Source organism: Stegodyphus dumicola, chromosome 4 (assembly GCF_044657685.1).
Source record: "Stegodyphus dumicola isolate Sdum_Otavi_A_Nest chromosome 4, ASM4465768v1".
NCBI lineage: Eukaryota > Metazoa > Arthropoda > Arachnida > Araneae > Eresidae > Stegodyphus > Stegodyphus dumicola.
In genome coordinates this window covers 5,203,121-5,223,188 of record NC_140771.1, presented here as the reverse complement: position 1 = coordinate 5,223,188, position 20,068 = coordinate 5,203,121, and the positions used below count along the sequence as shown (strand labels likewise).

General features: G+C 32.5%; 1 protein-coding gene across 1 annotated transcript in view; it reads right to left on the bottom strand.

Moving 5' to 3' along the window:
- Nucleotides 1–20,068, bottom strand: part of LOC118188905 (ADP-ribosylation factor 6-like) — a 33,031-nt gene that overhangs the window by 10,405 nt on the left and 2,558 nt on the right. The window contains exons 2-4 of the mRNA XM_035359428.2: nucleotides 13,401–13,485; nucleotides 9,868–9,971; nucleotides 5,287–5,485 (exon numbers count right to left, since the gene is read on the bottom strand). Of these exons, the coding sequence (XP_035215319.2) occupies nucleotides 5,287–5,485; nucleotides 9,868–9,971; nucleotides 13,401–13,482 (385 nt within the window). The 5' untranslated portion in view covers nucleotides 13,483–13,485. The remainder of the gene's footprint in view (nucleotides 1–5,286; nucleotides 5,486–9,867; nucleotides 9,972–13,400; nucleotides 13,486–20,068) is intronic.

Genomic DNA, 20,068 nt, shown 5'->3' with positions numbered 1-20,068 from the left:
TACATCTTTTTTGACATTGTTTATTATCGCTATAGAACGTTACCAGAGTTTTTATCATGGTTCAAAAAAGAAATACACTTTTTCTGCAACTGTTTTTGTACCAACAATCGAATATGCGTCGTTTAGAGGTCATTCTGTCCATTTAGTCAAAAACCTCGAAAGTAATTTTACAACCAGCTCCAGATATCCTTAATTTGTCACGTTGAAGGCGATAATCGTGTCTGATCACGTATAATTTTAATTTGAACAGCATTCCTGGAATACACAGTATCAGCTAATTTTGTCTGTACTTGTTTATAAATTTCCGTATTTCTCACAGTTCCATCTAATTTTTTTTGGATGCTATCGCATCTCCAGATCTCTATCAATGCAACTGTTTCATCGACAGTCCAGCGAGCAGTCAGTTGCATGTCAGCTATGTTGTTTACTAAAATTAAGTGAACTGTGCAACTGAGCAGAGCAGTATGGGAAATCTCCCCTTTGCCCTGCTCCAGACAGGTATGTGCATTCTACCTTACCTTCAGTTCCAAGAGGCAGTTAATGCTTATTCACTATCTGAATGGGACATTTTGGAAAAACAGGTTTTTGCCAACTGTTGAATCTGCTCTTGTGAACAGGGCTAAGAGCAGTGATAAGACTAGACAAAGAAACTTTGTGCTAGAATAACAATAGAAAATATTCATGTTAGAATTGTTTTTGATGTGTCATGTAAAGGAGAAAATTCTAAATCCTTAAATGATTTGTTAAAGGCTGGACCTAATTTAAATCCTAACATATTAGATGTCATTCTTAACCCCTTCGCGCCGACTGTCACGTATACATGCCAGCAACGAACACACTTACCTACCGGCCGACACGCAGGCGTGCCAGAGGATTTTTGCGTTCTCTACCGACTGTCACGTATTTGTGCCAGTACTTTGGAACGTTTTTCAAACTATAATTTCTGCCACAAGATGGCACTGTATGTCCATATGGTTTCAGATACATGTAAATTAGACCTTCTACTCGAAATGAGAGAAGCATGACTCACATACACGTGTTTTTGATTATATAAACAAACGGGGAAATAAATGTTTCCGAATGGCGTGATTTATGACGTCTCTTTAAATCGCACTTTATTCGCACGTGGTAGTTGTTTACTGTAAGTAGATAAGTTTTATTTGCTCTAAAGCGTTGAGTATTTCGGTTTGCAGTTCAGTTTTTAGAAAATAATTAGATCTTGTTAGACGTGAATTCTTTGTTTTTACTGTTGCAATGTCGAAGCGTCGAAAATGTTTAACAGAGCATGAAATAGCAGAAATGATGCAAAATATTTCAGATATTGATTCTGAAAGATTAACTGAAAGACATTTTCCAAAACTTTATTCAGAAGAGACTGATAAGAAAATGAGACGACGATGCTTCGTTTGTTCACATTCCCGGAAAAATCCTCCAAAATGGCAAATGAGTAATTACGAGTGCAAGGAATGTAACGTAGGACTGTGTGTAGATCCCTGTTTTCAAATTTTTCATACGAAAAGAGAATTTTAAGTAATATATTTAGTTTTCAGATGTATAATGTTAAAATTCATAAAATGGTGAGTAATTAAAATAAAATGTGTAAAATATGCATTTAAACAAGAAATAAGGTAATTAAAGTATATATATATAAATATTTATAAAGCATAATAAGTTTAAATACTCTATAGAGCATTATTAAACAATGCGCTGATACTTCGGAAATTTCATGGATTTAGGTTTAGTAGCAAAAAAGCCCCCGGCCCTGGAGAGACACTCGCGTAAGATACTGCCGACCTCAGCGATAAGCGCGCGTTTTCGCTACCCGGCTCGAAGGGGTTAAATTTTGAGAATATAATATCGCTTTACTGGCTGATATAGAATACACATTTCTAATGATAAATATTGCCGAGTAAGATCACAAATATTTAAAATTATTTTTGGTTTCAAAACAACAATTATAAACTGTTCAAAATTATTAAGATGATCCATTTACCATTTACCTGTCCATTCATTCTACCTGTACAAACCTGAAAGATATGAAATATTGAATTCATCTTTATATGCCAATTCATATTATGGAGCAATTATAGAAAAGGCATACCTGTCATCTGATGCAGTTATCATTTTAATGCATGCGGTTATGTCTATGTAAATTCAATTCAAATTTTAAGGAGACAAAACACATGTGGTTAAAAATGATTTATCAATAAATGCCTTCAATTTATCAATCAATTCCTTTGCGCAAGCTAAAATTTTAGGCCTTAATTGAGATACATTACTTAATTTAGAATCATAATCAACTAGCTGTGTATTATATACAAAAGAACAGTTAAAAACCTATGATCCAACTAGATTTATATCTCCTTTAGTGATTAGAATTAAAATCTTGCTACAACAGATATTGATAAAAAGTCTTAAATGGGACAAACAGCATCTAAATGATATTGAAACTGAATTTAAGAAGTGGCTTACAGAAATAATTCCTTTAGAAGAGATATCGACACGCAGAAAATACTTTCAAAGTGTTGATGAGAAAAATAGTGATATTTAATTACATATCTATATTCTGCAAAGCCAGTAATAATGCATAAGGGAGTGTAACATATTTCTGATATACAAATAAGTTTGGTGAAATCAAAACAAATTTCATTTTATCAAAAACCAGAGTAACATTAATTCAAGTAGAATTGTTGGGAGCTGTTATGGCAGCTAGAATTGCAAAATATCTAACTAAATTATTTAATCATATTTGTCACCAGATATACTTGGACAGATTTGCAAGTTGTATTACATTGGAATAAAGCAACTGGAAACCTTTTGTCTCTAATAGTGTCATAGAAATTCCCACTTTGATGAATCAAAATGACTGGAAATATTGCAGTGGTAAGAAAAATCCCACAGATACACTAATCAGAGGTTTAAGTGTGAATTTTCAAAAGACTTGTTCACTTTGGTAGTTTGAGCCAGAATGGTTACAAAACCATGGCATAAACTAGTTCAACAAACAACTAGAACACTGCAGTAAGATATCTGTTTATGATATTACACACTAAAATCCTAGTATATGGTATATGGCCTAGGTGCGATTTTAAAAATTGTTGCCAACACCAAAAAGAATAGTTTACTGCTCATCATCAGGTCACCAAATCCCATGTGTACTGTATACTAGGATTAAATCTATGTGAAATTACATCGGTTTAATCCTAGTATATGGTATATGTTTCTTTATATGTAATTAATATATTTTATATGTGAACAACCATTAGACATAAGAAAGTTCAGTAACATAATGAAATTTCTCAGAATTCTAGCTTGGATCAAACATTTTGTTACTACAGCAAGAAAACTGCCTGCCAATAATGACTGATTAAGTGCTTCTGAAATTCAGGACGTTAGATTATTTTGTGTTCCAAAGCTTAGATGGATTTCTTCATATCTGATATTAGAGCATTTCAATTCAACAAGTCAGTTTCTCTGAGCTCTAGTAAATTCAGCTTGGCACTGTTTCTTGATGAAAACCAAATTCTTTGAATTAAGGGAATACTAGAAGAAACTGAATATGCAGGTGATGAAAAACATGCAGTTCTTCTTCCTAAAGATTCCAAATTTACTGAATTAATTGTAAAGCGAGAACATAACAATTTCTGAGACGCAGGAGTTGCGGCTACTTCAGCCAAACTAGATTCTTAAAGGACCCCAACTGATGAAGAAAGTTGTAGAAAACTGTCTAAAATGTCAAAAATATGCAGTAAAACCAGAAACAAATCGCATCTAAATGCTTAAAAGAACAGATTGCCGAAATACCACCTTTCTATGTTACTGGTGTGGATTTCACAGGACGTGCTTGTGTCAAATCTGGAAATGGCATTCAGAAAACAAACACGGTATTGCTTATGTGCACTGTTATACAAGCATTATAAATGGAACTCATTTCCAATACGTCTGCAAATAAATTTATTTTGGCTCTCTAATGTTTCATCTCATGAAGAGGGAAGTGTTGCAACTTGTATTTGGACAATGTGAAAATATGCAGCCAAAAGTTTTCAGTATTTTTACAGCATAATTAAAGGAGCATACTGCCAAAATTTTCCACTTACACTGGCTGATTTTCTACTAATCAGACATATAGCTGAATATCCATACAACGTTCCCGAGATCCTGAATACTTCTCCAACAAGAAAAAGTCTAATAAAACAAAAACAACATCAGATAACACTTATAAAAGAGATTTGGAAAAATCAGTATCTTCTTGACTTAAGAAATGCTCATTTCTTCAGTATACCTGAACTAAGAAGAATCATTAAAATCGGTGATATAGTTTTACTAGAAGGAACAGCTAAATCTAAGCAAGATGCAGGTTGTATAATTCAAGTTTTGAGAGGATGTGATGGTCTTGTATGATCATGCATGATGAAAACTAAAAATTGGGATTTTAACTTTCTAACTGGCCTGGAGTTTCATGAACAAAGTCCAAATTTCCCAAAACTGCCATGAGAAAGAGGTATTTTCTTGATTTTTGTGCCCAAATACTCTTGGTACTTTATACTTGGATTTATGCATTTTAATACATTACCTTAAGTTCCTGAACATATTTTAATATGTACACATATATACGTTCCTCAAGATGTCATATAAAAAATTCGAGACCATATATATACTTGCCATCAGGGAGTTCAAACTGAAAAATTAACATCTATTTTTGCGTGTGTTTAAAAAAATTGCTTTGTACTGTAATGCCATAGTAATATTAATTTTTTAAGAGTTTTTTCTTCATAAAATTTATTGAAATTTTGCAATTTTAATCTGGGGGGAAAGTTAAATCCTTTGAAATGAGATGGTACTGCTATCAATACAGTTAGCATAAAGAATGTTAGTTTAGTTTATGATGCCTGATGATTGAAAACCACTGATAGCTTACTGGCTCCTTTTAAAATAAATGATTATCTTTGTAATCTTGCAGGATAGTCTTCTTTCAGTTTGCTATGATCCTTATATAATTATTTTCATGTTGCCAGGGGATGGTGCTACTAAATGTTATCTAACCTACTTTTGTTTTTTCATTTCAATATTATAATCAAGGCAGAAAATATTCCACATAATCAGCCAGTAAGCATGAAAATTAAATTATTTTTATAGACAAAAGTTTACGTAAAAGTTGATTTGTGAATTTTTGTATTTCTAACTATAACAAAAGCCAGACCTTAACTTCAAAGAAAAGATACTGCTAGTCATTAAAATCTCCTAATACTACAGAAAATTTTAACATATTATTATGCATTATCTTACCATTGGGTAAATCTTGTTTATTTGCAAAAACAAGAACAACTGCATCTCTCATCTCTCTATCATTAATTATTTTGTGCAGTTCTTGCTTTGATTCTTCAATTCTTTCCCTGTCAGCACAATCAACTACAAAAATTAGGCCTTGTGTGCCAGCATAGTAATGCCTCCAAAGTGGACGGATTTTATCTTGTCCACCAACATCCTGAAAATATACCAGTTATAAATATACACTACAATTTTTAATACATAAATAAAAAATATTTTTTAAATAAACAAACCTTTATTTAAGGGGCAGGTATCTTTAAAATTTAAAAAACAAATGAATGTTTTTAGCTGAGATAATTTTGTTTCCAATTAGAAAAATAAATAATGCATGATTAAAATGATCCAATTTAAGTAATAGAATTAACTTGTTTTAAAAAAAGGAGACATTTTTTGTATTTCCTTGTATGAAGTAAAGGAAGTATTGTGATAACGAAAAATTTTAGGTATAATATTTCAATGGGAGTATCCATTTTGAAGGGTCCTAAATCAGTTTGGATGATATTGTGTGACGCCTTTACATACAGATAGAATAAACGACTTTTTTTCCAGCTGTGAAATAGATTTAAAATGGATTTTTTTTCATGACATTTAAACATATATCCATAGGTATATATCAGGTTTTAACAAAAGTTTCTCATCACCACAAATATTGTCTGTGCAAACAGTTCATGTTGGCATGTTTAATCATATTTTGTCAAACCATTTTTGGCATGTAAAAGAAAGAGACTTGCTTTAGAACTATTGTGAAATTTCTTAAAAAATATCATTATCATTAAGTACAAGGTGTCTGAAATGGAACTAGATTACCAGATTAATGGTTACCAGATTAAAACCACCATTTACTTCTGGTTCTGTTACAAAAAGTCACCTACAGAATGTCACCAAATCATGTGTACAGCTTTAGGTACTAATGTTGTATCATATGACACTGTGCAGGTTTGACGCTGAGAGTTCAAAAATAAGGACTATGACATGGAAGAAGTAGAGTGCTCTGGCTGTCCTACTGATGTTGATAAGTCCCGCCTGAGAGAATCCGTGGAAGAAGATCAGTATGCAACCAATCGAGAGCTTGCTAAGGAGTTAGAGATTGGTGCCATGTCTATTAGTCATGCTATGCATTGCATAAACTTGATGTACAAGTTCAATCGCTGGATGCCACATGAGCTGAATCAGATAACAATAGACATGTTCGGGCCTGTACTGATCTGCTCGAATATCAATGGAAAGACAAAATTCTGGACCTGATCATTACTTGTGATGAAAAGTGGCTTTAGTTTCATCACACTTAACACAGGCTGAAAAAAAGGCAGTTGGTCTGTGCCCAGTGAGCTTGTCGGCAGCATCAAAAAGTGCAATTTTACTAACAAAAAGATCACGCTTTGTATCTGGTAGGATTATGGCAGTATTATCCACAAAGAGTATCTGGAAAAATGTAAAACCCTTGACAGTAAAGTGTACAGCAAAATGATGCTCTGTGTTAATGCTGCTATACATATAAACCAAAACCATATATGTCTGCATTCACCAGCTGGACTCTGTACAGACTCTAATGGGATCTTTTGCCACACCCACCATATAGCCTCAACATCGCTCCTTTGGACTTCTATCTTTTTTTACACCTACACCTACATCTTCCTGGTGCTATCTTCCATTTTGCACAGGACATCTGAAATGAGGTTGATCTGTTTTTTGGCTACCAAGTTTCTGGGCCAAAGGCCTTGAAAAACAACCAAAATGTTGGCAGAAAATCATAGATTTGGGAGGTGATTGCTACCCCCAATACAGGTACTGCTTTCATGCTTTCTTTTCCCTAACTCTTTAAGAATGTTTTTTGGTAGAAAACTTTCATTATTACCAGATATACTCTTAAACCCTATACAGTTTGGATTTACTAATGGATAAAGCAGTACAAACACAACAATTTGCAGAATTAATAAAAACAAGCATGCTTTATGTATGATCTTGTACTCTCTTCAATTAACTGTGATGGCCAACAATGAAAGACCAACACAGACAGGATAAGTAACTAAAAGGTCTCTTTTTTGATATGATCCTCAACTGCCCTCGCAACAAGATGACAACTTATAAAAGAGAAGGTATCAACATAATGCAGAGCTACCAGAAAGGAGTGACACCAAATTCAAATATAGATCTAATTCTTCAGGAATGTAATTGCTAACAGAGGCCTTAATATTGGCTTAAACAAATGCATAATGCAAGCTTATGGTGATGACTTCATTTACAGCAGAAATCACATGCCAATTGAAAGAAAATTTAACAAGGCAGTAAGGCTCATATCAGAATGCAGTAAACAATACAAGGTAACAGAAGATTCAGATGATGATGACTGATTGCCTTCTTCCTCAAAACAAAATTTGTTAATAAACAAAATAACCGATGTTCTCATAAAGCTTGCCACATCAACATTGAAGTTCCACTTCAATGTTGATGTGGCAAGAAAAGGTAGTCAAATGCAAAATTCATTAATTCTTCGGCTCTCATACGATAGTTGGGATGAGTAATCCATAGGTTACTACCTATATCCTTTTGACAGCTTTCATGAAAAGATTTAAGACAATTCCAACAGTTCTTACAACAGGCCTTTGAAAATCATGAGTTTTAAATTTACAAACAAGTTTCGTGGTAAACACTTCCCAGCACTTTTCAGAATATTAAGCATAAAAACCTTCCTTACTGAATATCATTGATGAAAAGAAGCTAAAATCACAATAATACATGGGATTTACTAATAATTTCAGTCGAATCATAGTGGGAGATATCCTAATAAATAGATCATGTAAAACACATAAGCCTCATTGTACTTATTATAAATAGTTCTTTAATAAATGTATTGTAATAGTAAATTAAAAGAAAACAAAAAATAGTTTAAAAAAAAAAAAACCATTGTTAGAAAAACCACCTCAATCTCCTAAGCAGAAAAAAAAAATGATATTTTAAATTTCAGTTGATTGAATCCAACTAAGTATCTGACACAGCGACTAGGATAAGGTGACCAGATTTTAACATTGATAAAGCGGGACACCACTGACCGGGTGGGGGGGCCGATTCTTGATTAAAAATTTGGTCTATATGGAGCAACACAAATTTTCATAGAATGCAAAAATAGTATTGTAATATATATATTTTTAATTTCAACATAAGTACAGTTTACAAATATAATACATTAAAAAATTACATATAGTATTATTTTATTTCTTGGGCATATTTCTCAAATTTGAGTGAATTTTTTTAGTAGATTGCTGTCGTTTTTTTGTTGAATAACTTTTGGACAACTTGCGATGTACAAGATCTGAAGGAATGATTGTGATTATTAGCATGAAAAAACATGTCCTTCTGCTAATGCTAATTTCTTTTCTTTGTCTCCATAAATTGTTTTCTAAAAAAACTCATGCATTTTGGAGGAAGATGCATTTTGGAGGAAGAAGTATTTAAATATCTTTTATGTTTCTGTGTCCCCGAGTGCTTTGAAATATCATTCTTCCAGCCAGGTGAAATAGAAAATTCACCATTACATTTCTCACATTTTACATGTGATCGCTTTTGTTTTTTGTTTTTTAACAAAAGGAAATTCACTTCTTAGATCATCTTTGAATTTGCATCTTTCGTTTTTACTCATTATGTTAAAATCTAAAGAAGTAATTTATTATAAATTTTTATCTATATATATTGCTTAAAAAAACAGTAAGTAGGTACATAATTACCTGAACATATTTTATTGTTAGTTTAAAAATTAAATTAATTTGTTTGTTATAAAGTAACTATACTTTAAAAATTATTTAAATTTTAATCTTATAATTATTTCTAAATAATAACAGTATTAACTAATAATTAATTAATAATAACAGTATTATTATTTTTCCTCTGAATTTGCCGTAACGTAAGTCGTAAGCGTCACTTTCAAGACTGAAGCTAGACCTTTTGCCGCCACTATAAAATATAAATAAGAGTACTGTCTGCTAAATTCAAGAAAATTTATGTGTTTGTGAAATAAATAAATTACGTACCTAAATTATATGAACAGCTGATTTGTTGACATTACTTGTTTAACTAGCACTAGCATGCAGTATGATGTGTATCGTCTGAGAGACAGTTACAAAATGTCTTCGTCAATGCCAATGCCAAAAAATGCCATAAGTCCAAACAACGGTGGCGGAATTCTAACAACTGATTAACAATGCGAACTTTGATAAGCAGTTCTCGATAATCAGTTGTCAACAATTATCTGTTATTATTAAAATTTAACATTATAAAATTAACAAAAAGAATATAAGATACATATCCTGGCGAAGTTAGCCACATGGCCGCCGAAAACCATATTCTCCCGCCGTTCCCTAGCTTATAGTGCATTCTTTCCAAAAATCGGTACTTTTTTAAAACGTCACGGGACAAATTGTTAAAAATCGGGACATCTGGTCACCTTAGACTAAAATAATATATCCTCACATCTGTAGTTATGTTTTTGAACTGGTGAAGCATGTCAAAAGATAACAATAATTATTACTATATAAGACTACTCACCCATACATTGAATTTAACATTTTTATAAGTAACTGTTTCAACATTAAATCCAACAGTTGGTATAGTTGTGACAGATTGCCCAAGTTTCAGCTTGTATAAAACTGCTGTGAAAAATTAAGGAAAAAAACAATAACTTATATTCAGTTATAACAAAAGAACATGTTTTTATGCCAGTATATTTTACATAAAGAGAATAACAAGAACGCAGTGGTACAAATGATATTCCAGAGTCTGATATGTTTTACAATAATCAAAAACAATATTTAAATATATTTTAAGTTTGTATTTACATTTCTAATATAACATGCATGAACAAAAATGCATTATATATTTAATAAAAAAGTTAAATAACTAAGTGACTCAAGTCAAACTGGGATTTATTTCTTTGTTTTCAAAATAACAGATCATATGCTAGACAAACAGGAATAACTTTTATTTCTAGACATAATCAATCTCTATACTAGTAATTATTGACATGCATTTTACTAGTGCTTGATACCAATAGTATAACAAAACTACCCAGCATTTGGGAATGATGATCAGACCACTTACTTCATTTCACTGCTTGAAGTGAGTTGTCAACCGTAAAGGTAATGTGGTACTGATAATGTATCAGGGGGAATTTTTTTTTTTTTAATTCCAATAAAGACAAGTATGAATAACAAATTAGTTTTATTACCAGGAGTCAAATAAAATTACTTTTCGACACAGTCACTGTGAAGAATGAGACATATTTCATAATGGTGGACGAGTTTTCTAATATATGCTTCATAGATTACCCCCAATTTGCTAGGTCTCTAAGACAGCTTGAAGCTCGTCATTTGTGCAGAAGTGCTGTTCTCCCATATCTGTCTTCAGCTCTTGAAAGAGACGAAAGCCTTTCAGTTTTAGGTCTGGGCAGTACACTAAGTGATTCAATACTTCCCAATGAATGCTATAAATCAAAAACAATTCCAGAAGGCAGCACATCTTTCCTTTTGTTCTGAATGGTTCTCTGCAGGCAATACTGTGTCTGGTTCATACATGCTTGCAGTTATTGTAGTCTCCAGGTCAACAAAATCCATGAGTACCAAACCTTTCTGATCCCAGAATATAGTAGCCATGACCTTCCTGTTGCTGAATATTTATTTGAACTTTCTGAATTTGCTTCAGGAGTTTCCATGCATCCATTGTTTGGAATAGTCTTTCAGTTCTGGATTGCCATGAAGAATCAAAGTTTCATCTCCTGTCATGAGTGATTTAAAAAACTATTTCCCCTCTTCAGCATAATGTGAGGCTAATCCCATTATCCGCATTTTCTGGTCCTCAGATAGCCTTTCGAAACCCAATGTGCTCAGTTTCCAGTAACATAGGTATTCCATTACGATCATGTACAGGCTGACCCTTACATGTATGAAAAATCAATAAACAGTTCACCTTCATCTTTTTTTTAACCACTTGGCCAATTGATTGAACAATCAATATCTTCACTAACGACAGATTTCCATCCCTGCTAGCGTTGCCACCTCTTGGCTGTCAAAATCCGGGAAAGGAAAAAAAAGTTTCCGGGAGAAGAAAAAAAAGTTTTTTTTTTTCTGTTGCAGCTGAAAAAAACTCCACCTCCTTAATCTCGTTTAAAAGTAATTTTTGAGCTGCAGGAACAAGCACACTCTCGCACATACTTGTGCAATTTGTTCTACCACAAGAAATCATTTTTGCCAAAGAAGAATCTGGAAATAGAGTGCTATACAATTTGTGCAATCCTGGCTATTAAAAGTGTAATGGTGCTTAATCCCATGATAGACTGAAGTAATTTCAATTGCTGATATATTGCCTTGTTCTTCTGAAGATTTCATCACGAAAAAAGTTTGAAACCGATTGTGATGAATCCCTATTTAATATTAACGACTGGTGTTTCATGCTTTGGGAATGTACAGTTACAGCTCTAACAACCTCATACTTAATATTAACCATTTTCCTTTACATTACATTTTTCATTAAAGTTGTCTCTCTTCTTAAGCTAATCAAATGGAGTTCACCACTTGTCTTGAAATGACGTCGAATATTTTGTCTTTTTTGTGGCACTTGCTCACTTGCAGAATCAAAATCGTTTTTTTCACTAGACATTCTTATGAAAGCATTTAAATAATTTCAAAATACGCACTTATTTGCGGAAGCTAGCTAATTGCAGACTAAATGAAAGAATGGATTGAAAATGAGAGGGTGATGGGAGATGAGGGTGCGTGCGCGCGGTATGCCGGCATGAAACCACTACTCATCCCATAAGGCGCTTACTCACCGCTCACCAAAGATCGCTGCAGCAAAGAATATGTATTGATATAGACGTTCTTTAGCTGCTGTGTGTGGTCGTGTGATTTTTGATGCTCTCAACCATTCCATCCGTGCGCATTGTGTCGTTATTTTCGAGAAACTTCCGGGAGAGTAATATTTATTTTAAATTCCTTCCGGGAAATTTTAATTTCCACGACTCAATTCCAGGAGAGGAGGGAACCCTAATCCCTGCTCATCTTCATAATGAATATTAGTTTAACTATCTTTAAAATTCCTACACCAATTTCGCACATCATCATCACTCATAAATTCTGCACACACATCATCATCACTCATTAATTCTGCACTATAAATGTGACTCATTCTGCTGTGTTAATCCCTTCTGCCTGTAAAAAAAGAATGATGCTGTGCAAATCATATATAACACAAAGATCAATCATCTAAACCATGCTAAAGGGCTTTCGCTCATCTCCAACAATCAGCTGGACTCGGCAACGTCAGATGTTATAGAGGAAAAGCTGTGCAATAGCACAACACCCAGATCTGCCTGCTGCTCACTTAGCATGATCAAAGGTTGGAAAAATACATTTTGTATATTTAGATACTGGTTGTTATGTTTCACTGTAGGCTATAACCCTAAGGAGAAAACATCGGCCTTTCATGTCAAAATGTTCTTCTAATACACAGTAGATTGAGAGTAGAACGAAAGAAAATGTAGGTGCTCATAAAGAATGTGTTCATATTTTTCATAATAATAAATAAATAAAATCGTCTGTTTTACAGCAGATTAAGGTGAATACGGATGAGAATAACTGCATGGGATTCTGAGCCACTTTGGCTAGTATCATCTTGCACTGCAATACTACTACCTCTAAACCATTTGCACTAATCAAGTTTTAATGCAAGAATCTTATCACTGCACTGTAAAATTTTCATATATATTTTATTTGATTTTGCTCCTTTATTTATTAAAAATTTCACCGAAACATCTGTTCTGATTTTACACCTAGAAGCACTTTTCTTATTTAATAAGTGACTTATACAACCACAGGACATCAATGTATCTTGAAGTAAAAAAATACATATCATTCTTTTAAACGTGATTACTGTTTCGTATTAAGATCTTTGCATATGCTCATAAAATATGAAGTCTCAATTTAACTTGAGAACTCCCTACATAGAAATTAGAGTTTACAACTAAAGATTAAATATCTCTTACACACACACACAAAAAAAAAAAAAAAAAAAAAAAAAAAGGATACTAGTTTTGCCAGCTGCATCTAAACCCAACATTAATATTCTCATTTCCTTGTTACCAAATATCTTGGATAGTATTTTTCCCATTCTCTAAAGGGAAAAAAAAAAAAAAAAAAAAAAAAAAGAGCATAAGTAAAACATGACACTTCATTTATAATTTTAAAAGATTACATGAATTTTAATTACTTAGTCCAAATGATTTTTACAAATATACATATATATCCATGAAAAAGCATAATATGTCATGGATATGGAATTGTATCTTAATGATGTGAAAGGTACATAATATTTAATTTACTAGATTGCAATTAGAATCATCATGCATTACAACACAAAATACCTTACAAGGAAAAGACCCTTTTGGTAATGGAGGAAAATGATCTCAAAGGGAAATGAGATATTGTTAATTTTATACCAATGTACAGCAGCACACTGGTACATGAGGCTCAATCCAAAAAAGGATAACCACATAACAGCATTTTCAGTTTTACCTATCTGCAGTTCAGAGTGGCAGAGAAAAAAATTGTTGCAAGTTTTTGTACATTATTAATTTTGAAATGCACATGTGGCAATAACAGGCCATTACACAGATGACATACAGAAGCTCAAGGATGCCCAATGCTCACTTTCTGCAAAGCAATACACTTGTTTCAGGTTAATATAACTAAATATATGATACAGAAAGAGTCACTAACTTTAAACTTTATACAGTCAAAAGTCTTTAACCCAGACTCGTCGGGACTTCGGCGATTCCGGATTATCGGTTTTTCCAGATTATAGATCATCAATTTAAATCTGGTAAGACAGCATGCAGAAATTATAAAATTAAAAATATGAAATCGTAATTTATGAAATAAAGAGCAATTATGATCTAAAGGGTATCAAAATTTACAAAAAAAAAAGGCTTAATATTTATTTGTTTACTTTATTACACATTTCTTTCAACGCGCGCTTGCATAAAGCATACATTATGCATAGTCGAAATTAGAAAATTGCAACCAGAAAACTATTTGATTTGTATTCGTGATATTTATAATGACAAGGAGTTTGATTTAAATCATATCAAAGATGGAGTACATCGAGATGAAATACTACATTTAGTAAGGAATTATAAGCCAAATAAAATAAAAACATCTGCCCTGAAGATAAGGATAGAGCTGACAGATCAACTTTCAGTTCATTGTGCGCCGCTACGGTTTGGTTGGTAAATACTTCCAAAAACTGATTAAAAAACTTAGCAAGAGAGACAAATGTAATCATATATATATGACATCAACTTTTCAGTACAAGGTAAATGCTTAAAACCATCAAACTGTTTTATTTCAATGAGCTTGTTTATATTGCTTTCTTAAGAAGAAAAAAATCTAATCGCATACAAAATTACTTCATCATGTTTAGGACTGGCTAATTCAATCAAAGCTAACACGGATTATCTATCAGTTTTGATACTTGCATTCTTTACTACTAACAAACTTATCCACTACAGTTACAAAGTTCCATTGTTCAAGTCAAATCCAGGAAACTGCCATGTCAAGAATTCTTATGAACTGTCACATGACATCTTTTCATTCTCGGCAACCTCTTTATTACTTCTTCACTATTCGTAGTAATACTTTCTGGATTTACCCATATCATAGATTTCATTAACCATACTACAGGTTTTATTAACTGACTGATGACTGGAGAATTGTCATTGCTATGGAAAACTTATGTTTTATCACCTTATTATGCAAACCACTTCTCCAGAAAGTTTATTAATTGGAAAATCACATCTTTTGCTAATCATATCTGAAAATCTTCAAATTCCATTTCATGAAATATAGCAGAATAAATTATTAGCAGCATTTTAAAAGATATATGTACACTGCTTAAAAAAAAAAAAAAAAAAAAAAGGACAGTGCTATATCTCCCGTTCTACTGCGCCGATTGACAAAATTCAAACTGCGTTTTTCATGTCTCGAAAGCGCAACTTAGGATATATATTAGATTTATATATAGCACTATTCTAACATAGGTATTTTGACACAAAATCGGACTTTTTCTGAAATAACATACCAATGTTTTTACATATTTCGATTCTACGACTCAAATTATGCCAGAATACCAAGTTTTGTAAAAATCGTACGACTAGTTTTTAAAATATTAGCTCTCAAAATTTTAGCTCCTCAATGTTAATTGAATTTGGCAAACATTTATTAATATCTCTTTTTTTATTAAACTTTTTTGATTTTTTCTCTGACATTTTGAAATTTAGGTTCATTGCAAATAAAATTTACCCATTTTTTGTGTTTTATTTTTTAAATTTCTATTTTTAAATAATTTTTATAAATTTTTCGAAAAAAATTTTGAATTATAACCTATAAAATTTTTACCATCATCATAAAGAAGGTGTGTTTTTAAGCATATCTGCAAAAAATTAGACTTCTTTATTCAAAATTTTCTAAGATATACACGAATTTACATATTTTCACGTTTTGAAATTTGGCATCTTTTTTTTGAGCGATAATAACGCCAAATGTGGTCTATGGATTTTTGTTACACTGAATTGCCACAGCTATTTTTAACCTTAAATTTCAAGCAAAACTTTATGGAGAATTAATTATATGAAATTTTTTCCCTCAATGATGCGTAATAAATATTTATTAATACTATATGAAAGGCTATTTTTTAAATTATAGATGATATTATTCAAATTTTAACAATGTTTTTTAATTTCTCTCTTTCTTCCTTTTTTTTTAAAAAAAAGAGTACATTTTTACCTTCGGCGTTTTATCGTCTGCTACTTTTACTTCGTTTAAATCGAATTGTCTAAAACTGAGAATTTTCGTTTAATGTTTATTTGAATTTTATGAAAATATTTTATGACATTAACTGCATAATTTATTTCTAAACAAACTGTTGCTTTTGAAATGGCTGAAAGAGCGGCAGATACTATCATCCATATTTTTAAAGCACAGTATATTTTTATAGAAAAATAAGATTTAGAATAATCATTTATATAAGTCAAATTATGATATAAACATACAACCCTCTAGAGACTGAATTAGTGGAAGTTCAATGGTTATGTAGAAATGATCTGCAGCTACTTAATGGCTGGATAAGTCAGCAGCTTCTGTGGACAAGTAAGAATAATTATATAAACGACACACAACATTCTGGAATCAATTAACTCCCCAGTAGTTGACTTGTAAATGGCTGTGAATTAAGCAGATGACTTTTAATCTTATGTTTTCAGTCAGACAACGTATTCCAAATGTTTTGTATTGCATGATAATGCATCTTTTCATTATTCAGTAACCAGTCGGAGAACTGCTTGTGTTCTGAAAATAAGTATGTGTATTCAATCGTCCTGCATGTTTTTCAAATTTGTCTTCTTGTGTTTTTTTTTCTTTCCCAAAAACTAAAGTTGCCTCTCAAAGGAACGTTTTTTGATATTGAAGAGACAAAAGGAGCATGACATCTACTTTTAGAGGCATGTCAAAAACAGAGCTCTACAAGCCTTCTCTTCCATTACTTTTGTGCAGTCAGACAAAAAGTTGCATCAGCATAAATTCTATACTATTTTTATTACACTCTGATTACTTTATTAACATACAGTGAATATATACTAAATCTTTTACTTCAGCTTAAGTAATTCGGAATTTTTGACGGAATTGTTGTCGGAACTAGGACTTCGAAGATAAGTCAAATTAAATATTTCGATAACCCAATAAATTCAAGGTAGAATTTCAATATTTTATCTTCGAAGGGAGGGGAAATTTTTTCAGTTTTGGTCCATTATCTTAAGTATATTTGCTTCGATTCTTTATTTTTCCATAAAAGCAAAAAATTTACATATGGTATACATACAACGCATAGCTTCAAATGAAAATTTAATAATATACGGAGTGGTTATAATTAAAGTTCCACATTGAAATGGTCATAAAATGAAAACTACTGGATCAAATGTTATCAAACCTGGTAATCGTGTAAAGGAGATCATAGGAATTTATTTTCGGCGAAAAAAAGGAAGTTCCAAACCTCACCACCAGGGGGAAAATGGCGCTGTATGCAATATTTTTAAATGAAATATGGGTCAGAATCTAACTTAACCTTTCGTTACACGGGTTTAATATGTTGCATACCCTTAAGGAATTTTGAAGTAAGAAAATTACCATTTAAAAGCGTTAAATTCGATAAATGTCAAGTGCGCCATCCTTGTAAGTGAGAAATTCGTCCGTGAAAACCACGAATTAGCGATTAGAAAATGAGAGATCGCAAATCACTCGCACAAGTGCATACAATCTGGAAATCGTTTTCTTACAGATCGCTAATTTGTAATTTTTTAAGCCTGAATTCAGCCCTAAATAATCGATTTGGACCAAAGAAATTCCTCATGTTATCTATCTAGTTCCATTGCATTCTCCTACTGCACTTGATTGCATAGCAGTCATTCCACACCGTTTAGTGTTGAATGACAGCTAGTTTTATAACTGACCCATTTTTCTCTGAAGAGCAGTCGACAGCTGGATCACTGTGATTGCAGCTCACTTAGAGTCAATGTTAAAATGTTTCGTAATACATGAACTGCAGTAACGTGGCATTTTAGATACTATGATTTTTATGCACGGCTGGGCCCCACCTCACGTGTGTCGCACAGTTACTTAGGCAACATTTCACGAATGAACGTCTTATAGGCCAACACTTCCCCTCTTCCCACCAGACCTCAACCTCTGTGACTTTTAGCTATGGGGTTTTCTCAAACGCACTGTTTATGGTGATAATCTAAACAATTTGGCAGAAATGAAAAATGTTAAACACTGACATGTCCGTAACATTCCTCCCGATATGCTAAGAGCTGCTGTTGAGAATGCAGTAACAGGATCTAACTTGCTTTCGGAAAATGCTGGACGCTACATTGAACATGCATTGTAACACGTTTCGGAAAATATTAAACACATTTTAAGCAGATGTTTTCGTGTCTTATTTCATTTAACAATCTTGTATACAGCGTCCTTTCCCCCCTGGTGATGAGTTTTTTTAACTATTTTTTCCTCGCTGAAAATAAATTCCCATAACCTCCTTTACATGATTCCCAAGTTTGATAACATTTGGTACGGTAGTTTTCCTTTTATGACCATTTCAAATTGGAACTTTAATTATAACCACCATGTAAATTAAACTTTAAAAATTTTACAGTTTGATTCAAGTCCCAGCTTTAAAAATATATATATAAATATAATCTTTATAACCACCATGTAAATTAAACTTTAAAAATTTTACAGTTTGATTCAAGTCCCAGCTTTAAAAATATATATAAATAAATATAATCTTTTATATTAATCCTCTTAGAAAGAATGTTTTCAGAAGCTAATTTTTCTCTCGCGTTAGAGATTGTATAAAAAACATGATCTTTAATATGATTTAGATTGTTTCAGCCGATATAAGAATCGGGTCACTCGGTGGTACAGAATAAACCCTGCTGGACTGCTTTATTTCTTTGTCATTTAGCAAAAATCTTTTAATTAAAATATTTATCCTTTGGACTTCGCTTTAAACTTTATTTATAGTTAAAATGACTAGAAAATGAAAAGCTGTCTTCAGCTGAAACGCAATTCATGTAATTGATATTTTAAAAAATTGACAAGAATGCAAAATTTATGGAAGTCTAGCAATCGAAAAATCTTAATTTTCTTGTGTGTGCACTGAAAATAACTGTAGAAGGAAAGAAGAAAATTAGGGAAAAAAGTAAGCAAAAATTTGCAGGGAAATTTGGCTGTCAGACATACCAAGATTTTTCAAAAAGTTGGATGCTTTTGAAGATACTTTCAGGATACTTCAAAGAATTTAGGTGTTCAAAGAAAAAACACTTGGACGCGTACACCAGCAAATACCATCAATTGAGCTTGTGGTTAACAAAAAAGACAATATGGTTGTATAAATTTAAATTACGTTATAGAACATCATATCGTATCCTAAATGGAGAATCCCATGATATTCTCATTCGAATTATTTGAAGATTCAGGAGTTTATCCAGTGATGTATGTGGATGTCACCTAAAGATGTTTTTTTTCCCTCCTGATGAAACAGCGGCCGAGCGATAAAGTCGCTGAACGCTGGTAGTTCTGTAAGAGGTCCGAATCCCGCGAACGGGCTGGCTGCATGGGCATTTTCGTGGTTTTCCCCATGTGTAACATGTATGCCAGCCAGTTCTCCTTAGAAAGTCCTCCACGAAGGCATCCCTCCCCTTAGGCAGATAGCCCTAGTGTGCTTTGTCATAATTAAACAAACCAAAACCTCTTGATGAAACCAGTCTTTTCTTTCATCTCATACCTTCAAAATGTTTAGCCTCTAAAGACTGATAAAGGCTCTGACCAAATATTGATGAAATGGATTGAATTAAATTATTAAGTTACGTCAAAGCAGGGCTATCTAAAAGGAAGGATGCCTTTGTGAAGAACTTTCTAAGGAAAATCAGCTGGCATACACGGTACACATGAGAAAATCCACGAAAACGCCCATGCAACCAGCCTGTTTACTGGGATTCGAACCCCGGAGTGAACTATCAGTGTTCAGCGACTTTACCGCTCGGCCTTTTGTGGGCCTTTATGAAATGGAAGGCGATAACTTTATTTAAAATGATTGTCAGAAATATCAAGATATTTCGAAAATTTAGATGCTTTTTAATATACTT